The 22,970-nt window shown below is 38.9% G+C and overlaps 4 protein-coding genes across 8 annotated transcripts; 2 read left to right on the top strand and 2 right to left on the bottom strand.

The window, feature by feature from the left end:
* Nucleotides 1-288: 288 nt before the first annotated feature.
* On the bottom strand, nucleotides 289-3,592 carry LOC102701915 (probable ADP,ATP carrier protein At5g56450). Its single transcript, XM_015837681.2, has 2 exons — nucleotides 3,198-3,592; nucleotides 289-1,162 (listed from the first exon to the last, which is right to left on the bottom strand). The coding sequence occupies exons 1-2, from the start codon at nucleotides 3,561-3,563 to the stop codon at nucleotides 536-538; spliced, it is 993 nt and encodes a 330-aa protein (XP_015693167.2). The 5' UTR covers nucleotides 3,564-3,592; the 3' UTR covers nucleotides 289-535.
* Nucleotides 3,593-4,865: 1,273 nt separating this feature from the next.
* On the bottom strand, nucleotides 4,866-8,338 carry LOC102700993. Of its 3 annotated transcripts, none has more exons than XM_006654651.3 (7): nucleotides 8,249-8,338; nucleotides 7,100-7,218; nucleotides 6,596-6,678; nucleotides 6,225-6,346; nucleotides 5,584-5,748; nucleotides 5,273-5,366; nucleotides 4,866-5,180 (listed from the first exon to the last, which is right to left on the bottom strand). In XM_006654651.3, exons 1-7 carry the CDS (start codon nucleotides 8,277-8,279, stop codon nucleotides 4,973-4,975), a joined length of 822 nt encoding a protein of 273 aa, XP_006654714.1. In that variant the 5' UTR covers nucleotides 8,280-8,338; the 3' UTR covers nucleotides 4,866-4,972. The 3 variants fall into 3 exon arrangements, with proteins under 3 accessions (XP_006654714.1, XP_006654715.1, XP_006654716.1); XM_006654652.3 differs by having other exon boundaries at nucleotides 5,584-5,667; XM_006654653.2 differs by lacking the exon at nucleotides 8,249-8,338 and having other exon boundaries at nucleotides 6,596-6,685; nucleotides 7,100-7,178.
* Nucleotides 8,339-8,528: 190 nt separating this feature from the next.
* On the top strand, nucleotides 8,529-16,667 carry LOC102700340 (beta-galactosidase 8). Of its 3 annotated transcripts, XM_015837787.2 has the most exons (19): nucleotides 8,529-8,984; nucleotides 9,108-9,221; nucleotides 10,275-10,470; nucleotides 11,193-11,281; nucleotides 11,356-11,436; nucleotides 11,547-11,641; nucleotides 12,041-12,111; nucleotides 12,729-12,819; nucleotides 12,891-13,008; nucleotides 13,088-13,183; nucleotides 13,264-13,312; nucleotides 13,645-13,835; nucleotides 13,943-14,014; nucleotides 14,094-14,240; nucleotides 14,744-14,794; nucleotides 14,885-15,077; nucleotides 15,662-15,807; nucleotides 15,891-15,956; nucleotides 16,248-16,667. In XM_015837787.2, exons 1-19 carry the CDS (start codon nucleotides 8,925-8,927, stop codon nucleotides 16,326-16,328), a joined length of 2,007 nt encoding a protein of 668 aa, XP_015693273.1. In that variant the 5' UTR covers nucleotides 8,529-8,924; the 3' UTR covers nucleotides 16,329-16,667. The 3 variants fall into 3 exon arrangements, with proteins under 3 accessions (XP_015693273.1, XP_006654711.1, XP_015693274.1); XM_006654648.3 differs by lacking the exon at nucleotides 9,108-9,221; XM_015837788.2 differs by lacking the exon at nucleotides 14,094-14,240.
* A 1,955-nt stretch (nucleotides 16,668-18,622) lies between these two features.
* Nucleotides 18,623-22,287, top strand: LOC102714191. The gene is made up of 5 exons (XM_006655472.1): nucleotides 18,623-18,701; nucleotides 19,357-19,469; nucleotides 20,514-21,347; nucleotides 21,648-21,803; nucleotides 21,901-22,287. The coding sequence occupies exons 1-5, from the start codon at nucleotides 18,623-18,625 to the stop codon at nucleotides 22,285-22,287; spliced, it is 1,569 nt and encodes a 522-aa protein (XP_006655535.1).
* The last annotated feature ends 683 nt before the right edge of the window (nucleotides 22,288-22,970 follow it).

The following is a 22,970-nucleotide window of genomic DNA, read 5'->3' as shown; positions in this document are numbered from 1 at the left end:
CGACTAAGTTGCATCTTTGAGTTTGACGGCAAGGAAATTGTTTTCTTTTTGAATTTTGCGGTTCAACCGTGGTTCGAGGAAAATGAAAAATCTCGTGAGGAAGTGCTTTTGTCTGCATAAGCGATTTCTTGACGGGATTTTCCTGCTATGTTCTTTGGTCGGCTGACACGTCAATTCAAGCATCATTCCGAGATCGATCGTAAATTTGCCACGTATGCAGGAAAGCATACAACCAATGACATAAGTCACACGAATTTTTTTAAAAAAAATCTCTGCATTGAAACCAAATGAAACAAGGGATACGATCTTCAGACCATTAAACCAAACGAACAAGAGCTAGCAATCTTCATACCTGAAGAGCGCCAGTTACATCGAGCTGGTTAGTGACCTGGAGGAAACCAGTAGTACTACAACTCTGTTACAAAATGCTCGAGCTTGCTGCTCCCTGTACCTTTGGTTTGGTTGTCTAATCTCCATACTGAATCCAAAAAATCTCTGGAGAACCTGAACCAACCCTCTATATACGTGTCGTAAGTCATAACCTACCCCTGTCCATAAACTTCTTCACTTCATCATACAAAACAAGTATGGCGGCAGCGCCGGTGCTCCTAAACATGTTAGAAAGTGCTCCGCGGTAGAACGACTTGATCCCCTCCACCTTGTAGATTTTCCTCCAGCAATCAAGGGTGCTGCTGTACATCTGCACATCCATCCCTGACTGCATCATCATCCTCCTCCGCACGGTATCCAGCGGGTATGAGACGAGCCCCGCCATGGAGGTGACTGCCTGTGCCGTCACCCAGCGCTGCCAGAGGGGTGAGTCTAGTGGCACCAGCACATCCTTGGCTGTGTCAAAGCCTCCAAAATATAAGCCCCGGTGGACAACCATCCCTTGCAGTGATGCTGGCAATCCTCTGTAGATACCCCGGATGCCGTTTTTATTGTAGATGGTTTCAAGGAAGTGGCAAATCCCTCTGAACTGGCGAGTATCGGTCCGGCCAATATCAGCTGCAAGACGAGTATGAGCAATATCAAGTGGATAAATGATGACCAGAGTAGTGCATCCAGCCGCAGCACCAGCAATGAAGTTGGTCAAAGCAATAGAAGAGAACTTGTTATCAGCTGAAGTTCCTGCATCTTTCAGTATGCTCCTGTACAGATCCTGCAAGAATGTTGATCTGTGATTAGAGTCTTAAGAGATAACCTGAGATAAGAATCCATAGCTAATAGCCACCCAACATCATTTTCATCGGTTGTACTTCCATAACTGTTTCTTTACATAACTCCTCTTCTATAAGAAGACATGTAAGGGTGTTTTGAAAGAATCGTGTTCTCAATATAGCACAGAGTACATTCTAGATACCTCTGTCGTCAAGTTTTGAATAGGCAAAGTAACAACCAGTTGCCCATTGATATTATTATACAATTGTGGTTTATCAACTTATTGTATGGTTGATGTCTTTCAACACTAAGATGAGCAAATTCTGCTTCAACATAACTAAGCATAAAGGCTAACATGGCGTGTTAGAGGGATCAAGTTAAATTGGCACATAAGAAGAGATAACCAACAAAAGTTGCATGGGCCACAGCCATACGCTAGAAATCATCAACAATAATTTGGCACTCCACTGTTTCATAATATAAGACTTTCTAGCCTTGCGTACATTCATATGGATGTTAATGAATCTAGACATGTATACAAATTATACATTCATCAATAGATGAATTTAGGCAAAGCTAAAAAGTCTTATAATATGAAACAGAGGTAGTAATAATATTACCACATTGCGTAAAGCAGTACCCTGCTGCAATTCAGATAGGCTCAGATGCCTTCCTACAAGTCACAGGACTGACTCCGCTTCAGAAATTCAAATAAGAGTACAGTGAAAAATCAGAAAAGGCATAAATAAAACAATCTAATGGCCGTCTTATAAAAAATCCACCTATATGTATTGATATTGCCTATACCATGTATATTTCTTTTACAATTGCTGGCAGTAGATGCAATATGTCTGTTTCTTGAGCTATAGTACGGCTATACGTGAATGGATTTGATTATTGTCATGCCATCTGACTTCAGCAGCAAGTGCTACCCAACTCCTATTGCTTAAAAAGTTACATCTCAAATGATCATTTCACACTGTCGCCTTGCTGTTTGTTATTTTCGAAAATTAGCACAGTATTTGTCGACTTGCCCAAAATCTCTTGCTCTTCTACATTTTTCATATTTGGCAACTAATCTTTTGTAATCAGAAATCATATATGATTATTTCATTAAATGTTAATAACAGCATATGTTGTATACAAGGGGGCTTAATTCCGAATTGGCATATAATAGAAGTACAGAAGTAAATGGTTCACAAGCTATGACAAATGTCACAAGAATATATGCACCAAGCAAAGCGTCATCATGCCTTCTTACTGGTTTAATAATTTATTACTGTTGAAGGAATCAAATGATAGTTAAATTATAGATCAATTTACAAGATGCCACCTCAAAATGTTATTAACTACCATAATGCTAGCATGGTACCATAGTACTATTCCAATGACCCAACCGTGAAATTTTATGCTGATCTTTACTACTATTCCCACATCGTAGAGATCCTTAACAGTTGAAAGAAAGGGGGCTTAATTCCGAATTGGCACGTAATAGAATTACGGAATTAAATGGTTCACAAGCTATGCCAAATGTCACGAGAATATATGCACCAAGATGCCATTTAGTGCTTATGGGGGTCACTTGTCTATAGTGTTCTTGGACAAAAAGACTCGAGGGCACTTTATTCTTAGATTCCTTTTCCATTTCCGGCGGCAAACATTCAACCCCCGAAAGCGTAATCCCAACAAAATCTCATGACCTAATACAATCTTCCATCCTAAAAAAAATTCGCACCGCACGCTGAGCACCAGTACCAGATGCCCCGAACCAAGAACTCACCGCCGACATGGGCACACTTCCTCGCATCGCACGCTAAAGCATAGGAACTGATCAAGCAAGGAACGAAACCATAAACCCCAAATCCGCCGCCGCAGCCTGTTAGGAAAAACATACACAAGATCGCACTGTTCTCTCGAACCAAATCAATTGACGCGGTTCAAATGTACGAATCGAGAATTCAGACAACAATGAACAAACCGTAAGAAGAAACAAACAAAAAAAAATGGTGGGGTGCGGGGTCGGAAAAGGGTGGAACCTTGAGGGAGAAGTTGAGGGCGACGGAGGGGTAGTACCGGATGACGGCGGTGCCGTTGCCGCGCCAGAGGGAGAGCACGCCCTCGTCGCGGACGGTGCGCGCCACGCAGTCGGCGAACCCGCGGAACCGCCGCGCGCGGCCCAGCAGCGCCGCGTTGCCGTCCTGCGTCTGGAGCAGCAGCTTGGCGCGCTCGATCGGCGCCACCACCGTGTGCACCGCCCCGCCCATCACCGCCCCCGCCACCAGATCCCGCTCGAACTCCCACACCCTCGCCGCCGCATCCCCCCTCCCACCGCTACTCCTCCGCCTCCCTATCGACTCCTCCACTCCCGCTCCCGCCGCCGCCGCCGCCGCCTCCTCGCTCATTCGCCTCTCCCTCTCTGCCGCGAGGCCGTCGCGTGCCTCGGTTGTTTGGTTGGTGTGGCTTGCTGGGCTCGACCAGACCTGACCTGACTCCGGTCGGTTGGGCTCGGCGAGTCGATGACGATCGCGCTGCGGATTAGATGATGGGCTTCGCACCCTTTCCTTTGTCCGTTCCGTTGCGTCAGATAAGGTTAAGAGTTTAGCCAACTATTAGCTCTAATTCATCTCTAATTAATTTAATAGTTAATTTATACAATAGTTATGTATAAACTCATGTGTTATATATACATTGCGTTTTGGAGCCGTGCTGTAGTAGCTATAAATTAATAACCGACTGTCCTCTCCTCTTCTCTTATCTCTTTAAAATATGTTTATAGCTGGCTTCCTGCTATTGTACCTACTCTAACAATATAATCAGTAAGTCGGTTGTAAGATTTTTGGTAGTCTTTTTAACTCACATATATAATAGTTAGTTCTCATGTCTTTCTTGCTGGTTCTTGTACCAGAGCCGGCTGCAAGCTTACAACCCGTTTCACATCTCTCTTCTCTCATCTCTCCTCAATCTCAACATTCCCGTTTCACCTCTCTCTCATCTCATCTCTCCTCCATCTTAATATTTAGCCAGCTTATAGTCTGTTATTATAATTGCTCTCATCGGATGGAAGACTATCTGATTTTACGATGGATATTAAAATTTAAAAATATAAACAACTGAATTAATTAGTAAAGTGAAAATATTGTCTTAAAAATATTCGATAAGAAACTTTTATTTACAAATTTTAATGCGGAATACAATTTGACAATAGAAATTCAACTTAAAAAATTTTTGGCACAAAAAAAAACCAAAATCCTCCGAGTCACAGAGCACAGTCTTTATCCTCCAAGAGAAAGGGAGAGGTGACGTGGGTCCAACCTGTCACTGTCAGGTTAGCACGGCAATGACTCCTCTTGCAAAGTGGCAAAGTGATGGATTAGGTTGAAACAGTGTGAGCGATAGATATGGATGGGCAGATGGCTCGAATTTGTGACTTAAAGATGACAGGCAATGTTTCGAGTTGGACAATTCGATGGATGCGTTCTACCTGTTGTTCAGAATTTCTGTTCTGACGATTGATGAATAATCAGGCCCTGTTTGGTACTATCCCTATTTCAATTTCTGACAGAAAATGTGGTTTGCATACTGAAACAAAGTGGTGGGTTTGATCCTCTAATTTTAGTCTGGAATGTTAACAAGATGCCTCATCTTAATAATTCTTGTCTACCTCCAGTTTCAACCCAAAAACTTTTTAGAGTTATATCCAGCTCTGGAAAAGAAATTGCGAGCTTGTCAAACAGAGCTTCACATACATATAATCAGCATGGCCCGGCCTCATTGAAATTTCAAACATCAGGCATTGCAAAGGTTAAAACAGTTACAGTTTTGGACGCAAGGACGATGAAAAATGAAGTTGGGACTTGATGAAGTCCAGGACAAGTGTGGTTAGCTCTTTCTCATGGCCTGTGTAGCGATGGTTCGCTTCTAATATTATGTGCAACTCATGGTTGGGGATATTTGCTGCAAACATTAGTGCGTCTTCCACCGGGACAATTTCATCTTTAGAGCCATGAATTGTAAGGACCCTGCAAATTAGGAAAGAAGAATCTTTAAGGATTTCTTTTCTGGACACAATGATATCTGATACAGGTGTGTGATAGTAGCTTGTGATTTTGACCTGCAGTCTTTGCTTATGGAACGGCTCGAAAGAAGGGTATCAGTGCTCAGCCGATCTTTCAGACTTTCCTCTGTCACACGGTACTCAAACTCCCCTGAATAGAGATCAAAATATTGTCATGATCACATGGGCTGGGATTTTCAGAGCATGTATGTGAGGCTGTGGCTGTGAGCCAGATACAACAACGCCAAAATTCAATCAACATCAAACATGAATATTCTGGTTGAAAACTGCAACATCGAACCGATTGAGACTGGTGCTAGGTTTGCGATAAAAAGAAAAATGCTGTATCAAGTCAAGAAAGCTTGTACCTTTTCTGTTCCTGACATCTATGTATCCATCTTTCTTTATTCTCTGCATGAAGTTTTTTCCCAGGCGCCCATCAATACCACGCTCTAATGAAAAGCGTCCAGAAATATTGACAATAATGGGAATATCATGGTACACGGAAGCATACAAAAGCACCGCATTTCCTCCTGTGGGAGATTACTAGTGAAAAAACACTAGAAAGTAAACTGACAAAGTTGCAAAATGACAAACTCTAAGAGTCTCAGTGATGGATGCCCACTATCAGAAAATGAACACTGCGCCAAACTTGACTGCATATTCTAAAAAATAAAAGCTAATTGGGGCCAGCCATGGACCCATTGTAGCTGCACCAAGATCAGCAGACTCTCAGACATCATATTTTACAAACAATAACATAAAGGAGATCAGATAAGGTGGTTGCTTTTAAAGTTTCAGTTATTTATGCATATGATGACATAAAGCAGTATGAGGCGAAATATGCATATATGCCAACTACTGGTGGTGTCAGCTATGCATACAAATACTGCTTGCAAGAATGAGCAATTGAGCATATATGTTAGTGTGTGGGCATAAGGAATCAACAGTTCAACATTGATGACTTTAATGGCTATAAACATACTTCACGCCAGAGTAGCTTGCTCACCTTTGCTGTGCCCAACAAGACCAATTATATTATAGTTCTGTTCTGTAAAATATGATACAACAGAGCGTAAGTCATCTGCCTCTCTTCGGTAGTTTCCATACTGGAACTCACCCTCACTTTCCCTGGAAAAAGAGAAGGAACACCTATAACTATAAGTAAACATCGAAGACAACTTTAATGTGGGGAAGGCTGGCAGGTAGTGAGAACTGTACTCTAGGAACATTGTGTTACTGATAAAACAAATTTTAATGAGAAATTATGATAGCTGCTACTCACTGACAAAGTACAGACAAGAAAATGCCTCTCTAGTTTCTATAAGTCGGAAACATGAGAGTGTCATGGCTGCCATAATGTTTCTACAAATGTCTTACCCATTTCCAGCAAAATCAAATCGAAATGTGCTAACGCCATCACTTGTTAGTGCAGAAGCGAGGTCAACCAAGATACTATCATCCTGCAAGCTACGAATGTTTAGAAGTGTGAGACTAATACTAGAGAGAGTAGATCTCCAATGGAGATAATATTTCTTGTTTGTACAAATTGATTTCTACTACAAGCATGGTCATTTTGCAATAAATTACACATATGAATGTCATTACTATGATAGGGTCAAGCCTGTTTCTCATGTACAAATCAATTAGCAGTAGTAGTCTAACACATATCATGCTGATATGATTCATAAGAATTCCAGAAAACGAAAACTTTCAAAGGGAATGAAAATATAAACACCTCGTCAAAACCCACAACAGAATACGAAGTATACAAGAAACTCGAGAAAAGTTACCCCTTAAGCTAAACAAAATGAAGTAAAAAAAGGGAACTATGAAATTTCAAAGGGAATATTTCTAAGCATCTTAATTTAGGTATAGACTTGCCTTTGTAGCTCGAAATCCATGGCAAAGGATCACGAGATTCTTTGAACATGCTTGATGCAATAAACCAACAAGATTTTCCCCATGCTTGTTTGAAATTGTAACTCTTTGTTCCCGAACAACTGTAAGCCAGATTATACATCGTCATGGTACAAACTACAAACACACACAAGGATATGAAATAGCATTGAAAAACATACTAATATTCTACCAATACAAATTATGTAAGACAGGCAAAGCTAACACATGTGATTTTTGTCATGATTTGTTAGTGGATGATAGCAAACGGCTGCCCAAGCTACCAAGAAACAATATAACTACATGTTTTGATTTTACGGATAACAAACTCAAACTACAAACACACACAAGGATATGAAATAGCATTGAAAAACATACTAATATTCTACCAAGACAAATTATGTAAGACAGGCAAAGCTAACACATGTGATTTTTGTCATGATTTGTTAGTGGATGATAGCAAACGGCTGCCCAAGCTACCAAGAAACAATATAACTACATGTTTTGATTTTACGGATAACAAACTTAGAGGTATATGTCCCTGCCTCACAATCTTTATTTATGTGACAAAAGGAATGTGTCCATCCGGGAAATATACTGCCTTACAGCTCTTCACAAAATCATCTAATCAAATAAACATCAAAATACCACATATGGCTAAGTACCGAGTTAAACCTAGATCACACGCTGATATTACTAAACCCAATATTTAATCTCCGGCCAGATTTCTTTTATCATCGCCAAATAAGATCTCCCTTCCTTTCCAAGAAAAAGATTAGAGGAACTCGCACAGTGCAAAAATAATCCAGAATTCCACGAAAATTCAGGTGAATGATTAAAATCACCACATTAACGTTTAGTTGGAACTGAAGAAAGATTCCTAAAATCCACCCTGCACAACTCAATCATGCCATATTAAACTACGTGGTTTAAACTATGCGTATAAATTTCCCAATCGGATGCTATATCATCACGGTTACGAACTGGATCAAATTGGGGAATCGAGCTCATCACCTACAAAAATTGTGGGGGGCAACAAGGTAGGAACCCAATCACCAGCAAGTCAGCAACCCCACCCAGAGAGAGAGAGAGACAAAGGGAACACATAGAGAGAGTGCTCGTGTTGCATGATACCTGAGGACTTGGGCGATTTCTCCGGCGACATGGACGGGATCGGAGGTGGAGCGCGTGAGACGACGCACGCCGCCGCGTGGCCGAGCGAGGCGAGCTCTCCTCCTCGACTCGAGACACGTGACTAGGCCACGCAGCACGACATGGGCCTTGAGCGTGGTTGGGCCTCCTCTCACCGGCCCAATACAGTTTGGTTGGGCCTCCTCGCATCGGCCCAATACAGTTTGCCTAACTGGCCAGTGGCCACCGCACCACGTCAGCGTCAGTCCCACCCCCACGCGGCCACGCCACCACGCAACTGCCCGTTCCGCCGCCGCCGCCGTCGCCGGCGCCGGCGACAGCCCACACGCACGCGCGGGGGGCGCCCTCCCCGTGTAGCTTGTGCCTAAGCCCGCCGCGTCCAGACAATCGGTGGGAGGCGGCGCGGTTGTCCCCTCTCCCCGTTTCGGTCGTCCGAGTATCCAATTCCAACTACCGAGCAGAATTCGACGAACCATTCGTCGGTTCGTCGCCAGCCCAGCAATCACGAGGGCAATCCAGCTCACGGCATCTCGCGCTGTCTTCGTCGCGAATCGGAGGCCTGGCGAATTCGGGCTTAGCTGCTTCGTGCGGAGATAAATCCTGCAGCAGGTGAGGTGAGGTGGGCGGAAGCCAAGCCGGCCGCCACCGGAGTTGAGGAATGGGGCTCGCTAGAAGCTTCCAGAACCTTCTCCTCGCGCTGGCCCTGTGCTCCGCCACGGTACGTGCCCGTCGCTTGCTTCCGCGTAAATCGCATTTCGCCCCATCTGCGTTTTGGTTCCGATGGGCTGAGCTGGTGCTGTTGGGCGTTCATCCTCTTTGTCCGCTGCGGGGGCGCTTCTAGGCCAGCGGAGAGGCTTCGAGAAGGTTCTGGGTCGAGAACGACACCTTCTGGAAGGATGGCGCCCCGTTCCAGATCGTCGGCGGGGACATTCACTACTTCCGCATTGTCCCTGAAGTGAGGTTTTCTCGAGCAAATGTGCAACCATGACATAATACTTCAGTGCTCCACGTGTAATTGTCGATTGAGCGAAATGTCTAATACGCGAATGCGCGCGCGAGGGCGTCCCCGCGAATCAATCGAAGGGAGCGCAAGCCTCTGGCTGTATTGCCTGCTTTCCATTTTTTTTCTTATCGGGTGAACCTGCTTTCCTTTTTTGGTTTGCGGCATGGCTTAACTCACTCCTAAGACATACAAACTCAACCGATTTTTCCTTTTAATGCTAGGGCATAGAAGATGTGTATATGGAAAAAAAATATAAAAATATTTTTATGCGAAATATTTGTATGTATCAAGTTTGTATGCCTAAAGTTTATATGTATAAAGTATATATTAGCAAGTTAAGGCCAAAAGTCACAGCCTAGTAATTTTATGTGGACCATCTAAATATTTTAGAACAAATAACTAAGCTTATATGTGATAGTGTCGGACAATAAGTATATATCATTACAAACCGATGACAAGAAAAAATATCGTAAATCGTGTAAATGTGTTCACGCGCCATATGCCGCACGCGACTCTTCGCGTTTTAGACTCACCACCCGTAATTGAGCCTAGGAATTCATAGGTGAAGTAGCCATCGAACTACTTTCCATAGTTGAGTTGAGGCTTGGGACTTGGGAATTATTAGTACGTGGGTTTCTCTTTCTAGATAAACTACTTCTGCAATGCTGTATTGTTATTTGCATCTAATCCTAGGACCTTGAGCTTGAACACGAAACTCATAGACCTTGAGCTTGCATTACATGTAACTATTTTGTAATGCTTCAGCTTTTAGTGATAGAGCAGGGCATTCTTAGCTACAGTCAGCTTGCAGAATGACCCTAGAAGGATCTATAGATGAATTTGATATGTAATATACTAATATGTCAACAAAAAGAATGATATGTTGATCAAAGAACATTGTTGGCATATTTGTTTGATTTAGGTATGCATCACATATCATGGAACATTAGTTTCCTATAATCATCTTATCGTGGGCTTACTTCTAAATCACATTTTGTGCTGCAGTACTGGAAAGATCGCCTTTTAAGAGCAAAAGCACTAGGCTTGAACACCATCCAAACGTATGTTCCTTGGAATTTGCATGAGCCTGAACCGCAGAGCTGGGAATTCAAGGGTTTCACAGATATTGAATCGTATATAAGACTTGCTCATGAATTAGATATGCTGGTCATGCTTCGTGTAGGTCCATATATCTGTGGAGGTATTTCTATTTTCTTATTGAAATTTTACTTTCTTATATGGTTATCAAGATTTTCTCAATATATGTATACCAAGTAAAAAAACAGAACTATTATAGTCGACTAAGATTTATAAACTTGAGAATGTAATTCAAAAATCAAGCAAGGTCACCGCTTCATTTCACTAACATAGTACTTATGTTCTATGAACTGACATAGGAAAAGCTCTGTATGCTCTATGCTCATGTTTCTCGGTTGCCACAGCACATGCAGCATTCCTAAAACTGTTCAAGAACATGATACTGTTTTTACACTTATCTATCTACTCTACTACTATAAAAGGGAGTAGTGGTGGTGGTGATGAATCTGCCATTCACCAACTATATTATATATTGTCTTACCAATTACTCTTTAAGTATATAAAATATTTCAAAATAGTCCTACATGTTGGTTCTATTTTTCATCTCCAAAATACAAGTTCCGAACAATACTAACATGGGTATAATTCATATTTCTCCATAGCAAAGCACGGGTATTTAGCTAGTCATTCCTAAGATTGTTCAAGAACATGATAATGTTTTTACACTTATACTATTGTGCTATTCTCCATTGGCTTATAGATTTCATGTTACTGCAGGTTCAACATAGTTTCAGAGTTCAGATTTGATTACTTTGTGATAGTATATATGCTTGGCTTGAGATTTATGCATATAGGATCTATAATTTGTTTAATTTGTTAATGCAGAATGGGACTTGGGGGGTTTTCCACCTTGGTTGCTCACCATAGAACCAGCCATTGAACTGCGTTCTTCAGATTCAACCTATCTTTCCTTGGTATGCTCGGCACTCCAATCCTTTCTTTGAGATATTCCTGGAGATATTTTTGGCCAATCTTACCTAGTTTTCAGGTGGACAGATGGTGGGGAGTATTACTCCCAAGAGTCGCACCACTATTATACAGCAATGGAGGTCCTATCATCATGGTGCAGGCAAGTCCATTGTTCTTTTTACTACTTCCTGTTTATTTTCCTTTGTTGTATATCCACCCAAGTACATCCTGAATTCAAGAAAGAATCTAACCTTATAGCTGATCTGGCAGATTGAAAATGAATTTGGTTCGTTTGGAGATGACAAGAATTACCTTCATTACCTTGTTCAAGTTGCCAGAAGATATCTCGGGAATGAGATTATGCTGTATGCATTTCTCTGATAGTAATAAAAATATGTGCAAATTCTCTTAGTAATGGCTGCCTTGCCTGTTTTATAACTGGTTTTGCCGGTTATATATAACCGCTGCTGTTTATAACTGCAAATTGCATGCTTACTTTGCATAACCAGCTATGACAGGCCTTATTCACAGTGGCCTTCTGAAATCTGGAAAATATTCATCGAAGTTTCACTGTTAAATTGTTGACAGAAAATCATCAATATGATCTCACGTGATTAAAGTTAATTTCTGTGCTATTATTTTAAATGATTGTTCAGAAAAAACTTATACACAGATATGAGCATGAATATACTTCTTTTTATGTCAACAGTGATATTCAATGTCATGATTATGAGTTCTCCAGTTACTTTCTGATATTCTTTCAGGTATACAACTGACGGCGGAGCCATTGGTAACCTAAAGAATGGAACGATTCCCCAGGATGATGTTTTCGCTGGTATAACAATATAATAAACTTGTGCAATGTCATGTTAGTTGCTTCCATTTTGTTTATGAATAGAAACTAGTAAATTACAGTTTTGTCCCAAATATAGTGCAGGGTTACCGTTGAATTTTTTTTTGTCTTACCACGCCGGTGTTGGTGGCGTGGCTAAAAGGTTCGTACAGTAAAAATATTTTCCTTCGAGGTTTAGAAATAAAATTACATTAAAAATGTTTAAAAAATAAGAAAGAATCTTTAGCGTTGTAGGGTGTAAATGAGTCATGACTATTTTTTTGAATATTTACTTAAAATGTTTTAAGATCAGCTTCAGTATTGTTTTTTAAGGCTTTTGAGTCGTCAGTAAGTAAATTGATCTTTCTAACGTTATACAACTAGGGATGGGCGTGGATCGATCCCCGGGTAATCCGTGCTAGCTCTAGTTCTTCTAAATGAACTAAGTTATATTTTAACATCTTACAAATGAAACTAAGTAATTGAACTAGATCCACCCAAGGATTATCCGCAGGCCGGCCCACGCCCATTTTTAGTTATCTTGTTAAAAAATTATAGTATTCCTTTGGCTTTTGTTAGTTTATTATTTTTCAGCAAGTAACTATATGGTTCAAATGCAGCTGTTGATTTTGACACTGGTTCCAATCCATGGCCAATATTTCAATTGCAGAAGAAATACAACTTGCCAGGAAAATCAGCTCCTTTATGCTCGTGAGTGAGCTTATCATGTTCAATACTATTTTTGTTATAATCTTTTCATGGATGTAACTCTTGCTTATTAGAGAATTTTACACTGGATGGCTGACGCACTGGGGTGAAAGCATTGCAACAACAGATGCTAGCAGTACAGCTAAAGCTCTTAAAAGAATTTTGTGCCGCAATGGTTCTGCTGTACTTTATGTCTGTTACTGGAGCCCATTTACCAATGCATTTCATTTGCACTCTCTCTCTATTAATTATGTTTCTTGATGAGATACAGATGGCTCATGGTGGTACTAATTTTGGGTTTTACAATGGTGCAAATACTGGTGAAAATGAATCTGACTACAAGGGAGACATCACTTCGTATGACTATGTAAGTAGTTCTTCGGATGTTCTCTACATTGCTTGAACCGATTTTGCATGCCCCCTTATTTATCTGATTTCCTTTACCAGGATGCACCGATTAAGGAGTATGGAGACGTGAATAATTCAAAATACAAAGGCATGCTGCACTACATTTCGTTCTCTTTCCAAAGTTCTTGTTTTTACATTATCCCAAAAACAGTTGCTTTAGGTATTCACATGCTTGAAATAAATATAAAAGAAGAACTATTTTCAGTGCATTTTCTTTCTGGCTTGCTAGCATCTAGCTCCTACCATGAGACAAAAAGAAGATACTTGATGGGTTTTGACCTGCCTCATCCTGATAGTTTTTGCATCATGTGTATGAATGTATGCTAACATAATTGAGTGGATATAGGAATTACTAGCTTTAAGTTACACTCTGGTCCTAATATTTTTGTGTTTCTTACTACATCTGGTGGTATCAAGCAGCACTGAGAAGAGTTATACATGAATGCACTGGCACTCCTCTTCACCCACTGCCTCCTGATATCGAAAGAGCTAATTATGGGCTTGTAGAAGTACAGAAGGTCGTTTCTCTGTTTGAAATCATTGATAACATCAGTGATCCTCTGAAAGTGGCTATTTCAGAGCAACCTCTGTCTATGGAACTGATGGGCCAGGTAGGAACCAATCCAAGTACCCCCCCCCCCCCCCCCCCCCCCCCCCAATCCTGTACTGGATTTTTATCTAGTAGGTTTATGTATATCCATGGTGATTTTTATTACAGATGTTTGGGTTTCTACTGTACACATCAGAATATCAAGAAAAACATTCATATAGCATCCTATCAATCCCAAAGGTTTTGAACTCATCCTTCATTCTTTCGGTATGAAATTTATGATCATTGGTCAAGATGTAAAATCATCGTTATGGTGCAGGTACATGACAGAGCTCAGGTGTTTGTGTCCTGCTCACGTGGTGTTGTCAGAAATCCAAGATATGTTGGCATAATTGAAAGATGGTTTAATAAAGCACTACAAATACCAAATTTAAGCTGCTCATCTAATGTCAGCTTATATATCCTGGTAATATTGATGCATAATTTTCTGGGAAGTATAAAAAGGGAATTTTCAGTGCTTCCCTAGTATGATTCGCTGTTAATCAGATCAGTTTTATTGAAGTTGTTATTTCATAATCCTACTATGATTCCTATATTCTTGAGACTGAGACTGCTTCTGAACTCTATACTAGAAGACAGTGAAAGTTAGATTTAGCTTGTGATGATTCCCTGAAATTGAAATTGAGTTCAAGCCTTCTGTAAAAAGAAGCCATGTCATGCTTCTGTGACTTTTTTGCCTGCACAAGTGGATGACTGGTAATTGTTCCATAGCTTGTTTGGAGATCTGCCAGTGTGCAAGTGTTTGCCTGGCAAAAGAAAAAAAACTACTGCTACTTAGTATGCGCAAATGTAGGATCAGAATACTATTAATTAAACTCTATCTTAGAAGTGTTCCATCGAATAAACTAATAGCCATTAACGCTCTGTGCCTTGCACACATCTATATGACTATATCCACTATGCCCACAGGTGGAAAACATGGGTCGAGTAAATTATGGACCATATATTTTTGACCAGAAGGTAAGTCCCTCGTAACATTTTGTACATTTCAGCATCCGAATGGGCTATGGTTATAATTTTATGCTGATCGTATCCAGTTTCTATAAACAGGGAATACTATCTTCTGTTGAAATAGATGGTGTTATTCTCCGTCACTGGAAAATGTATCCGATTTTACTTACTGCACTGAGCAACCTTTCAGAATTTCAACCACTAATGCAGATGACTGGTGATCAAGCTAGTAAAGTTTCCATTTATGGTGATTCAGAAAATATGTTACATGATGTATCCTTCTATCTAAATGGTAAGTTCCTGTATGTGTTTATAACTCTGCAGGCATAAAAATAATCAGGTTAAGGCATAACTAATACCCACGAAAACATTCTCATGGTAAGCAGTCAGGCATAATTAGCTCAAATACAACCATGTTCATGTCCAGTCTATGCCCTTTTTAGAGGCATTTTACTCATGGTATCCATCGTGTGATGTTATAGGTGCAGCTTGACTCTAGGATATTATTGCCAATTCTAGTGAGTGATATGTTACTCTCTATGAGATAAGATAAATTGCTTAGATAATGTCAAACTAATTAATGCAAACATTTTGGTTTTCTGTACAAATTGTGTTTAGTGCAAGGAAATGAACAAAGATTGGACTTATTGCTAAGGCAAGACAACTTAGTAGAGTATTTGAGTTTGTTTTGTACCAATAAACAAAATTCAAACTGAAAAATTCCCACAACAGAAAAGATGCATATTTTTTTAAAAAATATTTTTTCAATATTTTCTGAGCTATACATGAATATTGAACAATGAACTGGTTTTGCATTCACTCATAGATCTCATGCCTGATTGCCACATCACTGTCCTATATCTTATGCATTGACAGAAGGGATTTCAGACGAACCATCATTTTATGAAGGCCATTTCCATATTGACTCTAAGTCTGCAAAAAAGGACACATTCATATCATTTCGTGGTTGGAATAAAGGGGTTGCGATTGTGAACAACTTCAACATTGGAAGGTTCTGGCCGGTAAAATACTGACACCCTCAACTCATTGTTTTTTAAATAATTTATGTTTCCTGACGTGAGATGAAAATGAACTGATATTTTAGGCAAGGGGACCACAATGTGCTCTTTACGTTCCAGCGCCGATCCTCAAACCTGGAGATAATGTCGTTGTATGTGATTTATCTATTCTTACATGAAGGGAATGTTGTTATGACTCTTTTGCCCTTATATTATACCATTCTTCCACTTAGCTCATAGTTTATATGCATGTAATTTTTTGTCACTGGATCTGTTTATTGGTTAAAACCCGATACATCAGTTCTTTCTTAAAAAATGGTAAATATAATTGCTCAAAGTCTTTTATGAACTGTAGTTAGCAGAGTTCCTTCAGTAAGGGTGATCATTCACTGTTGATTAGCAGGTGAAAACGTAACTAACATATGTTCAATTTGTTTTGACAGGTGATCTTTGAACTGCATAGTCCAAATCCTGAGCTCACCATCGAATTTGTGAAGGATCCCGATTTCACATGCGGCAAGTGAGGTTGCCTTGGAGCATAGATTATTCCCATTAGGTGTGATTTGTATAGGTCGTGTGATATTCTTGCCAACTTCCGGCTGCACCTGTGATTCCACAAATATGATGGACTACTAACAAAATTGTATACTGTTCAAGGTTATGAATATGGTACCGACAAAATTTAGTAACTGCTACTTGCTTTGGACTAATATTAAGGGATGCCACATGAACACAAGATACTGTACCAAGTATATCCTGTATAAATCAGCATTCAGATGTTGTTGGTTTTGAGGTGGTGTTTGGGACAAAGAACTTATTTTTAGTTTCTTGTCCCATCGAATGTTTGGACGCTTATTATAAATAGTAAACATAGACTATTAATAAAACCCATCTATAATCTTGGACTAATTCTCGAGACGAATCTATTGAGTCTAATTAATTTATGATTAGCCTATGTGATGCTACAGTAAATATACTCTAATTATGGATTAATTAGGCTTAAAAAATTCGTCTCGCGGATTACCACTCGTTTATGAAATTAGTTTTTTTATTAGTCTATGTTTAATACTTCAAATTAGTGCCCAAACATTCGATGTGACATGGGACTAAAAAGTTTAGCCCCATCTAAACAACCCCTTAATACAAACACCAGCATTCTGCTGGACTTCTTCAAAAAATATTGGTGCCCTTTGCTCTGTTTACAATGGAATTTTATGCGACTAATTTTGGTTCTGTAACTGTGGCAGCCTAACTAATTTTTCCTTGGTTGAAGGCAACAATTCTGAGTGTCCAATGCAGGGGAGACTTGAAGACTAGTCTTATGGGCTAGAAAATCCTACATTAATTTGGAGAAAAATATGAAAAATAGAAAAACAAAAATATACTAGGACTTGGAAACGGACAAAAAAATTGGAAAAGAATACTATGAAAACGGACAAGTATACTTTGTAATTCATGTGAAACACCAATGTTTGATATAGTGCAAGATTAAACTAAAAATAATTAATCTTATATGCCTAATTTATTTTGTTACGATTCAATTAATCAATGTTGGACAAGTATTCTTTGTAAGACTGCGTTTGTTATTTGTTTAAGTAATTGCCACATAAAACATATCAGCTAATTAATATAAAATTAATTAATTATTAGCTATAAAAACATGATAAATGAATTAATCTATTTTTAAAAGCAACTTTCATAGTTTTTTTAATAAATATACCGTTTAGCAGTTTATTAAGCATGCGCACAGTAAAAAAAGGATATATATGTTGCAGATATGGTGTTGCCGAACACGTTCTAAATCATGCAAGATAGAGTAAAAACCTCAAGTGCATAGAAATACTTAATTTTTGGATATATGTACTATTTTACATATGTTATGTAAATCTTTCAGTGTAGTGGTGAAGCGGTATAGTGAGTAATATATAGGAAATAAGAGGAACATCAGCGTGTATTAATTAAACATAGAAATACAATAATATAACATAGTATAACTCTGTGCAAACTTGAAACTGTTGTAAATCTAAGAAGCTTAGTAATGGAAGTATCGATAACTGAGGAACGCTATATTACTTGAAATAAGTTATAGATAATCATAAATAAATAATATAATGTGAAAGATATAACTAGATAGGAAGAGAGGATGATAATATTAGTATGAAGATAGGGGAAGAATAGATATTATGCTATAAATTTTGTATAACTTAGATCCATTGTAGTGTTATTTTTAATCTATTATATTATTAAGCTAGCAGTGAAGCATTAAATATAAAAGTTTGATCGTCCTGGGTTTAAAACTGTATTACCATTTTCAATATTTATACTTTACTATTAAATATGAAACTACATTGGATATTATATAAGAAATTTCATAATAACAAAATTAGCCGCCCGGTCTCTGCGTGGGTCATGATCGATGCTAGTTATTCTCACTGCCTTAGCATGCAAACGTACGTCCAACGCAGCAATCTTTAATCGCATGGCATACTGGCCTCTAGCTAATTATCATCTGATGAAAGATAATGAAGGTAATTAAGCATCCATATATGCACGTACGTAGGCTCCTAATTAAGTAATTATATCGTGACACGTCCTTCCGTTTCCTAATTTCCGTTGGTCGTCACCTGTGCGGACTCGATCGGGAGTCCGGTTCGGTCTGGAGACTCCACTCCAGCTCGCGCCTTGCCTTGCAGTATCAACTTGAGTTGAGAGGGCGCGTCTCCCTCCCTCTTGCGGGTAGATCGAGCCGGCCAGAGATCGAAGAGCATAGGGCCAGATCGAAAAGGGGAGGAGAGGAAGAGGGAGGACGGGGTCGGTCATGGGGTTGCTTTCGCTCAAGCGGCTCATGTCCACGCAGCGGGAGCAGAAGCGGCGGCGGCGGCAGGTCCAAGCCCGTAGTAAGCAGCCTCTTATCTTCGTTTCACTGCATCGAGAACATGTCCAATGATATTTGTAGTTTGGTTCACTGTTCTTTTCTTAGACGAAGGTATATATATATATATCTGAGAAAGAAGGATATACCTTCTCTTTGCTGAAAATCGGTACCCTCTCCGTTTTCTTATTTGTGTACACGTATTTTTCACTTCTGTTTATGTTTAATTATAAATTAAATTTAAAATTTTTAAACTTAAATTTAAAATTGGTTTTGATGTTTTCACCGTAGTTTGTTTTTCAATATTTGACTTTTAATCACTATGAAGCATATAAAAGTTTTATTCATAAATTATTTTTCGTTCGTTAATTTTTTTCATACGGTCACCCCACTTGACATTGTTAACTTCTGGATGTGCATTTGATTACATGTCTTATTTAAATAAACTACATAATTATTAATTATTTTCTTGTTACTTGTTTTATTAGTAAATTTATTTTCAGCATGATTATAATTAGTCTTGCTAGGCGGTGGTGGTCGAATTTCAAAAATAATAGACAACACGCACAGAATGGATCATGTCCGTTTCAAAAAAAGAATGGATCATGCAACATGCAATCAAAAAACACTCTTGATCTTAAGCTCCCTTTTCATCTGACATCGGTACCTACCATTACCAGGATGTGTTGCTGATGGATCGATTGCTTCGTTGGTTAAACACAAGGGCCCACCCTACCAACAACAAAACCAAGGTGTCAAAATAATGAGAAATTCATGCCCATCCCTTCCAGAGGTATAAATTTCTCATTATGTATCTCCTCTAGTTCTTAGAAACAAGTTGGTGCATATGCCACCAACCACCCTATTTTGCATTTCTAATATTTTTGTTTGTACTGCTGTTTTCTCCTCCTATTTTAATAAAGTTCGGCCATTGTTTGGGATGAGCCTGCGAAAATGAACTTTACACTAAATATTTTACAGACTGCTCCCTCGATCCTGGATAATTTTAGCTTGGTTGAACACTGTCATATGCCCTTGTAACGAAAGTAATTGTACATGCTTAATGCAAAAGATCACACTTATTTGTTTTAAACAATATTAGAATTGGCATGGTTCATTTATTTGGCAAACGCAAGGTATTTAGCTAGTTTCAAGTAAAAAATCAGCAATGACTTGTATGGCTGTGTTTTTTTTCGAGATTGTTGATGAAAGATTATCTGATTTTTTATAGCTATTTAATAGCATGAACGATGAAATTAGCTACTGCTAAATTAAAAAACTATTTTAGAAAGGCAAGATAATGGACTTCTATATAAAAACCTTTTGGAAAAAATACATCATTTAATAGTTCGTGAAGCATGCACACAAAAGCCAAGAAAAAATCTGAGCTAAATAACACAACCTATCTACAAGACAAAAGAAAATCCCCTACACATGTTTGCTGATTTTCTATCCAGGGGCTATTTTTTTTGTTATCCTTTTTCCTATTTCATCACAAATGGTGAAATTAAGTGCATATTCTTTTGGGGAGCCTTTATTTTATCCAATTTACTCAAACTTGACACCTCATTTTGTTAGTAATCAATGTTTACTATATAAATATAACCATGCTAGTTATCTAAGTTTTTACGCCGTATTATATGGTTTCCACCTGTTCTTGTATTTGGATGTACTATTCGTGCCATATTCAGACATTATATGCTTGTTGTTTATGTTTCCTCGCTACATCAACTTATTTTATCGGATTTTGTTGTACAATAGAACATCATCCCACACATACTGGCCTTCACAAATGCGGTGTTAAATTTTCTCTCACATTCTTGTGTTGTGTTGGTAGGATATCTGGTATCTCATACATTCCTTATTGCCACTGCAAGATGCTGCCCGTACTGCCTGCGTGTCTCACACATTTCTACGTTCCTGGAGATGTTATCCTAACCTCATCTTCGATATGGAAACAATTGGGCTGATGAGAGGCAATTCATTGAAAAAGCGTAAAGTAAGATTGAGCGTAATTGACCACATTATGAAAAACCATTCAGGCATTGGCTTGAGGACATTCATGGTAGAAACTTATCGCTGGGTGAACACCTCTTATATCGACCGTTGGCTCCAGATTGCTATTACACCAGCAATTGAAGAACTCACCCTTACATTGTATTCAAAAGGAGATAATTTGAAGTACTACAGCTTCCCCTTTTCCCTTTTATCCAGCAGGGGTGGAAATTCGATTAAGCATCTGAATCTCAGCCAATGTGCTTTCCATCCTACTGCTGGACTTAATTGCTTGATTAGTCTACATCTGTGGGATGTGTGTGTTACTGGGGACGAGTTAGGGTGCCTTCTTTCCAGTTCTTCTTCTTTGGAGCAGCTAGAACTCGGATACTGCAAAGACCTCAATTACCTCAAGATACCTTGCCTGCTAGAGCGGCTCAACGACCTGGAAGTGTATCAATGCAAAGACTTGCAAATGATGGAAGTTAAAGCTCCAAATCTTTCACACTTCCGTTATGTGGGCGATATGGCACGGCTATCAGATGGAGGTATAATTGCAGTGAAGAACCTAGACATATCATTCTATATTCAGCATAATGCTATTCATTATGTCTGTGCCAAGCTTCCGTCCATTCTGCCAACTACCGAAACTCTCACAATAAAATCACTTCGTGAGGTATATTATGAAACTTAATATTATGAGCAATTTTATAGTCTAACAAAAAGTAACAAAAAATATCTCGAGGTACCAGTACCTTGCGTTACCAAATCGTTTCTGATCGTTGGATTTAACAACACACATCCTACTTAGCTAGATCCAATGGTGATAAATGATTTGGTACCTCGAAATACCGATATCTCGAGGTACTTTTTGTTGGACCGGAGCAAATCTCTAATATTATACTATTAAGTACTAGCATTATGGATATATCAATAGTCATACCTTGAAATATAATTAATCTGGACATTTGTGCAGGAGATCAATACACCAGTTGCACATTTCAGATTCCTTCACCTCAAGTGCTTGACGATTTATCTTAACTATTTCTGGGAGGCCCTTTCCCCATATGATTGTCTTTCTCTAGCTTATTTTCTTGACGCATGTCCGGTCTTGGAGACTTTCAATTTGACTGTAAGTTTTTTGCTTTTTGAAAAAATTATTATGGCTAATATTTCTATTATCTAAAGTGGAACGATGTGTCCATGTATGCTTCACCGTTCCAATGCAGGTGTGGCAGCATGGCAGGATTCATGACGTGATTTCTGAAGATTACTCGCGTTTGAGGCAGATGCCAGGAGTCCGCCATGACAAAATCAGGAATGTGGAGATCATTGGCTTTTTTTCTGCAAAGAGCATGGTCGAGCTAGCTTGTCATATTCTTAAGAATGCAACATCACTTGAATGCCTTACACTAGACACAATAAATGATGGATATAAAAATCCTGATAGGCTATCTGTTCACAAAATTGGTTGTTGCAGTCCCATAGATGAGGATTTGATCATGGAAGCCAAAAATGCGCTCTTTGCTATCAGAAGATACATTGTGGGGAAAGTTCCCTCAACAGTTAAGCTAGATGTTCTGAAGCCCTGCAGCTGGTGCCACACTGGCCGGTGAAGTTGATGCTAGATGACTCTAACTATCTGATGCTTAATTATGTGTTGCTTAGGTGCGGCTTGTTTCTTAAGCTAGTGGATCCATCGTTGTAATCTTTATTACATCGGCTGTGCTTTATTCTTTAAGAAATCACAATACTCGTGTGATATTCAAGTGCTATTATAAGAGTTTTTTTTATCATCTTTAAAAAAATATCTCAAGGTATCATATTTTTTTATGTAAAAGTTTAGGAGATTTTTTTCAGTCCAATAAAAAGTATCTCGAGGTACCGGTACCTTGCGATACCAAATCATTTCTGATCATTGGATCTAAACATGCATATCCTACTCTGCTATATCCAATGATGAAAAACGATTTGGTACATCGAGATACTTTTTATTGGACCAGAGCAAATCTCAAAGTTTAGTGAGCAATTTTATAGTCCTTAAGTAGGTGCCAAGAGATACTAAAATTTTAGTGTAAAATTTAGTATCTCTTAATACCTAAGGTACCAAAATTTACATAAAAAGTGGTATCTCTTGATACCTGCATATTGTCCGTGTGTTGCAATATGATTCTATTAAAAAATAAATATTAACATGAAACTTTTTGCATAGATCATCTTTGAATTGGTGCACATATTTTGTATTTACAAGTAACCTATTGGCTACTTATTTTTTTTCCTTATCACAAACAGTAGAAAG

Source organism: Oryza brachyantha, chromosome 5, assembly GCF_000231095.2.
Source record: "Oryza brachyantha chromosome 5, ObraRS2, whole genome shotgun sequence".
In the NCBI taxonomy this organism is placed as follows: Eukaryota; Viridiplantae; Streptophyta; class Magnoliopsida; order Poales; family Poaceae; genus Oryza; species Oryza brachyantha.
Note: the sequence above shows the minus strand (reverse complement) of the source record. Positions and strands in the feature narration are given on the sequence as shown.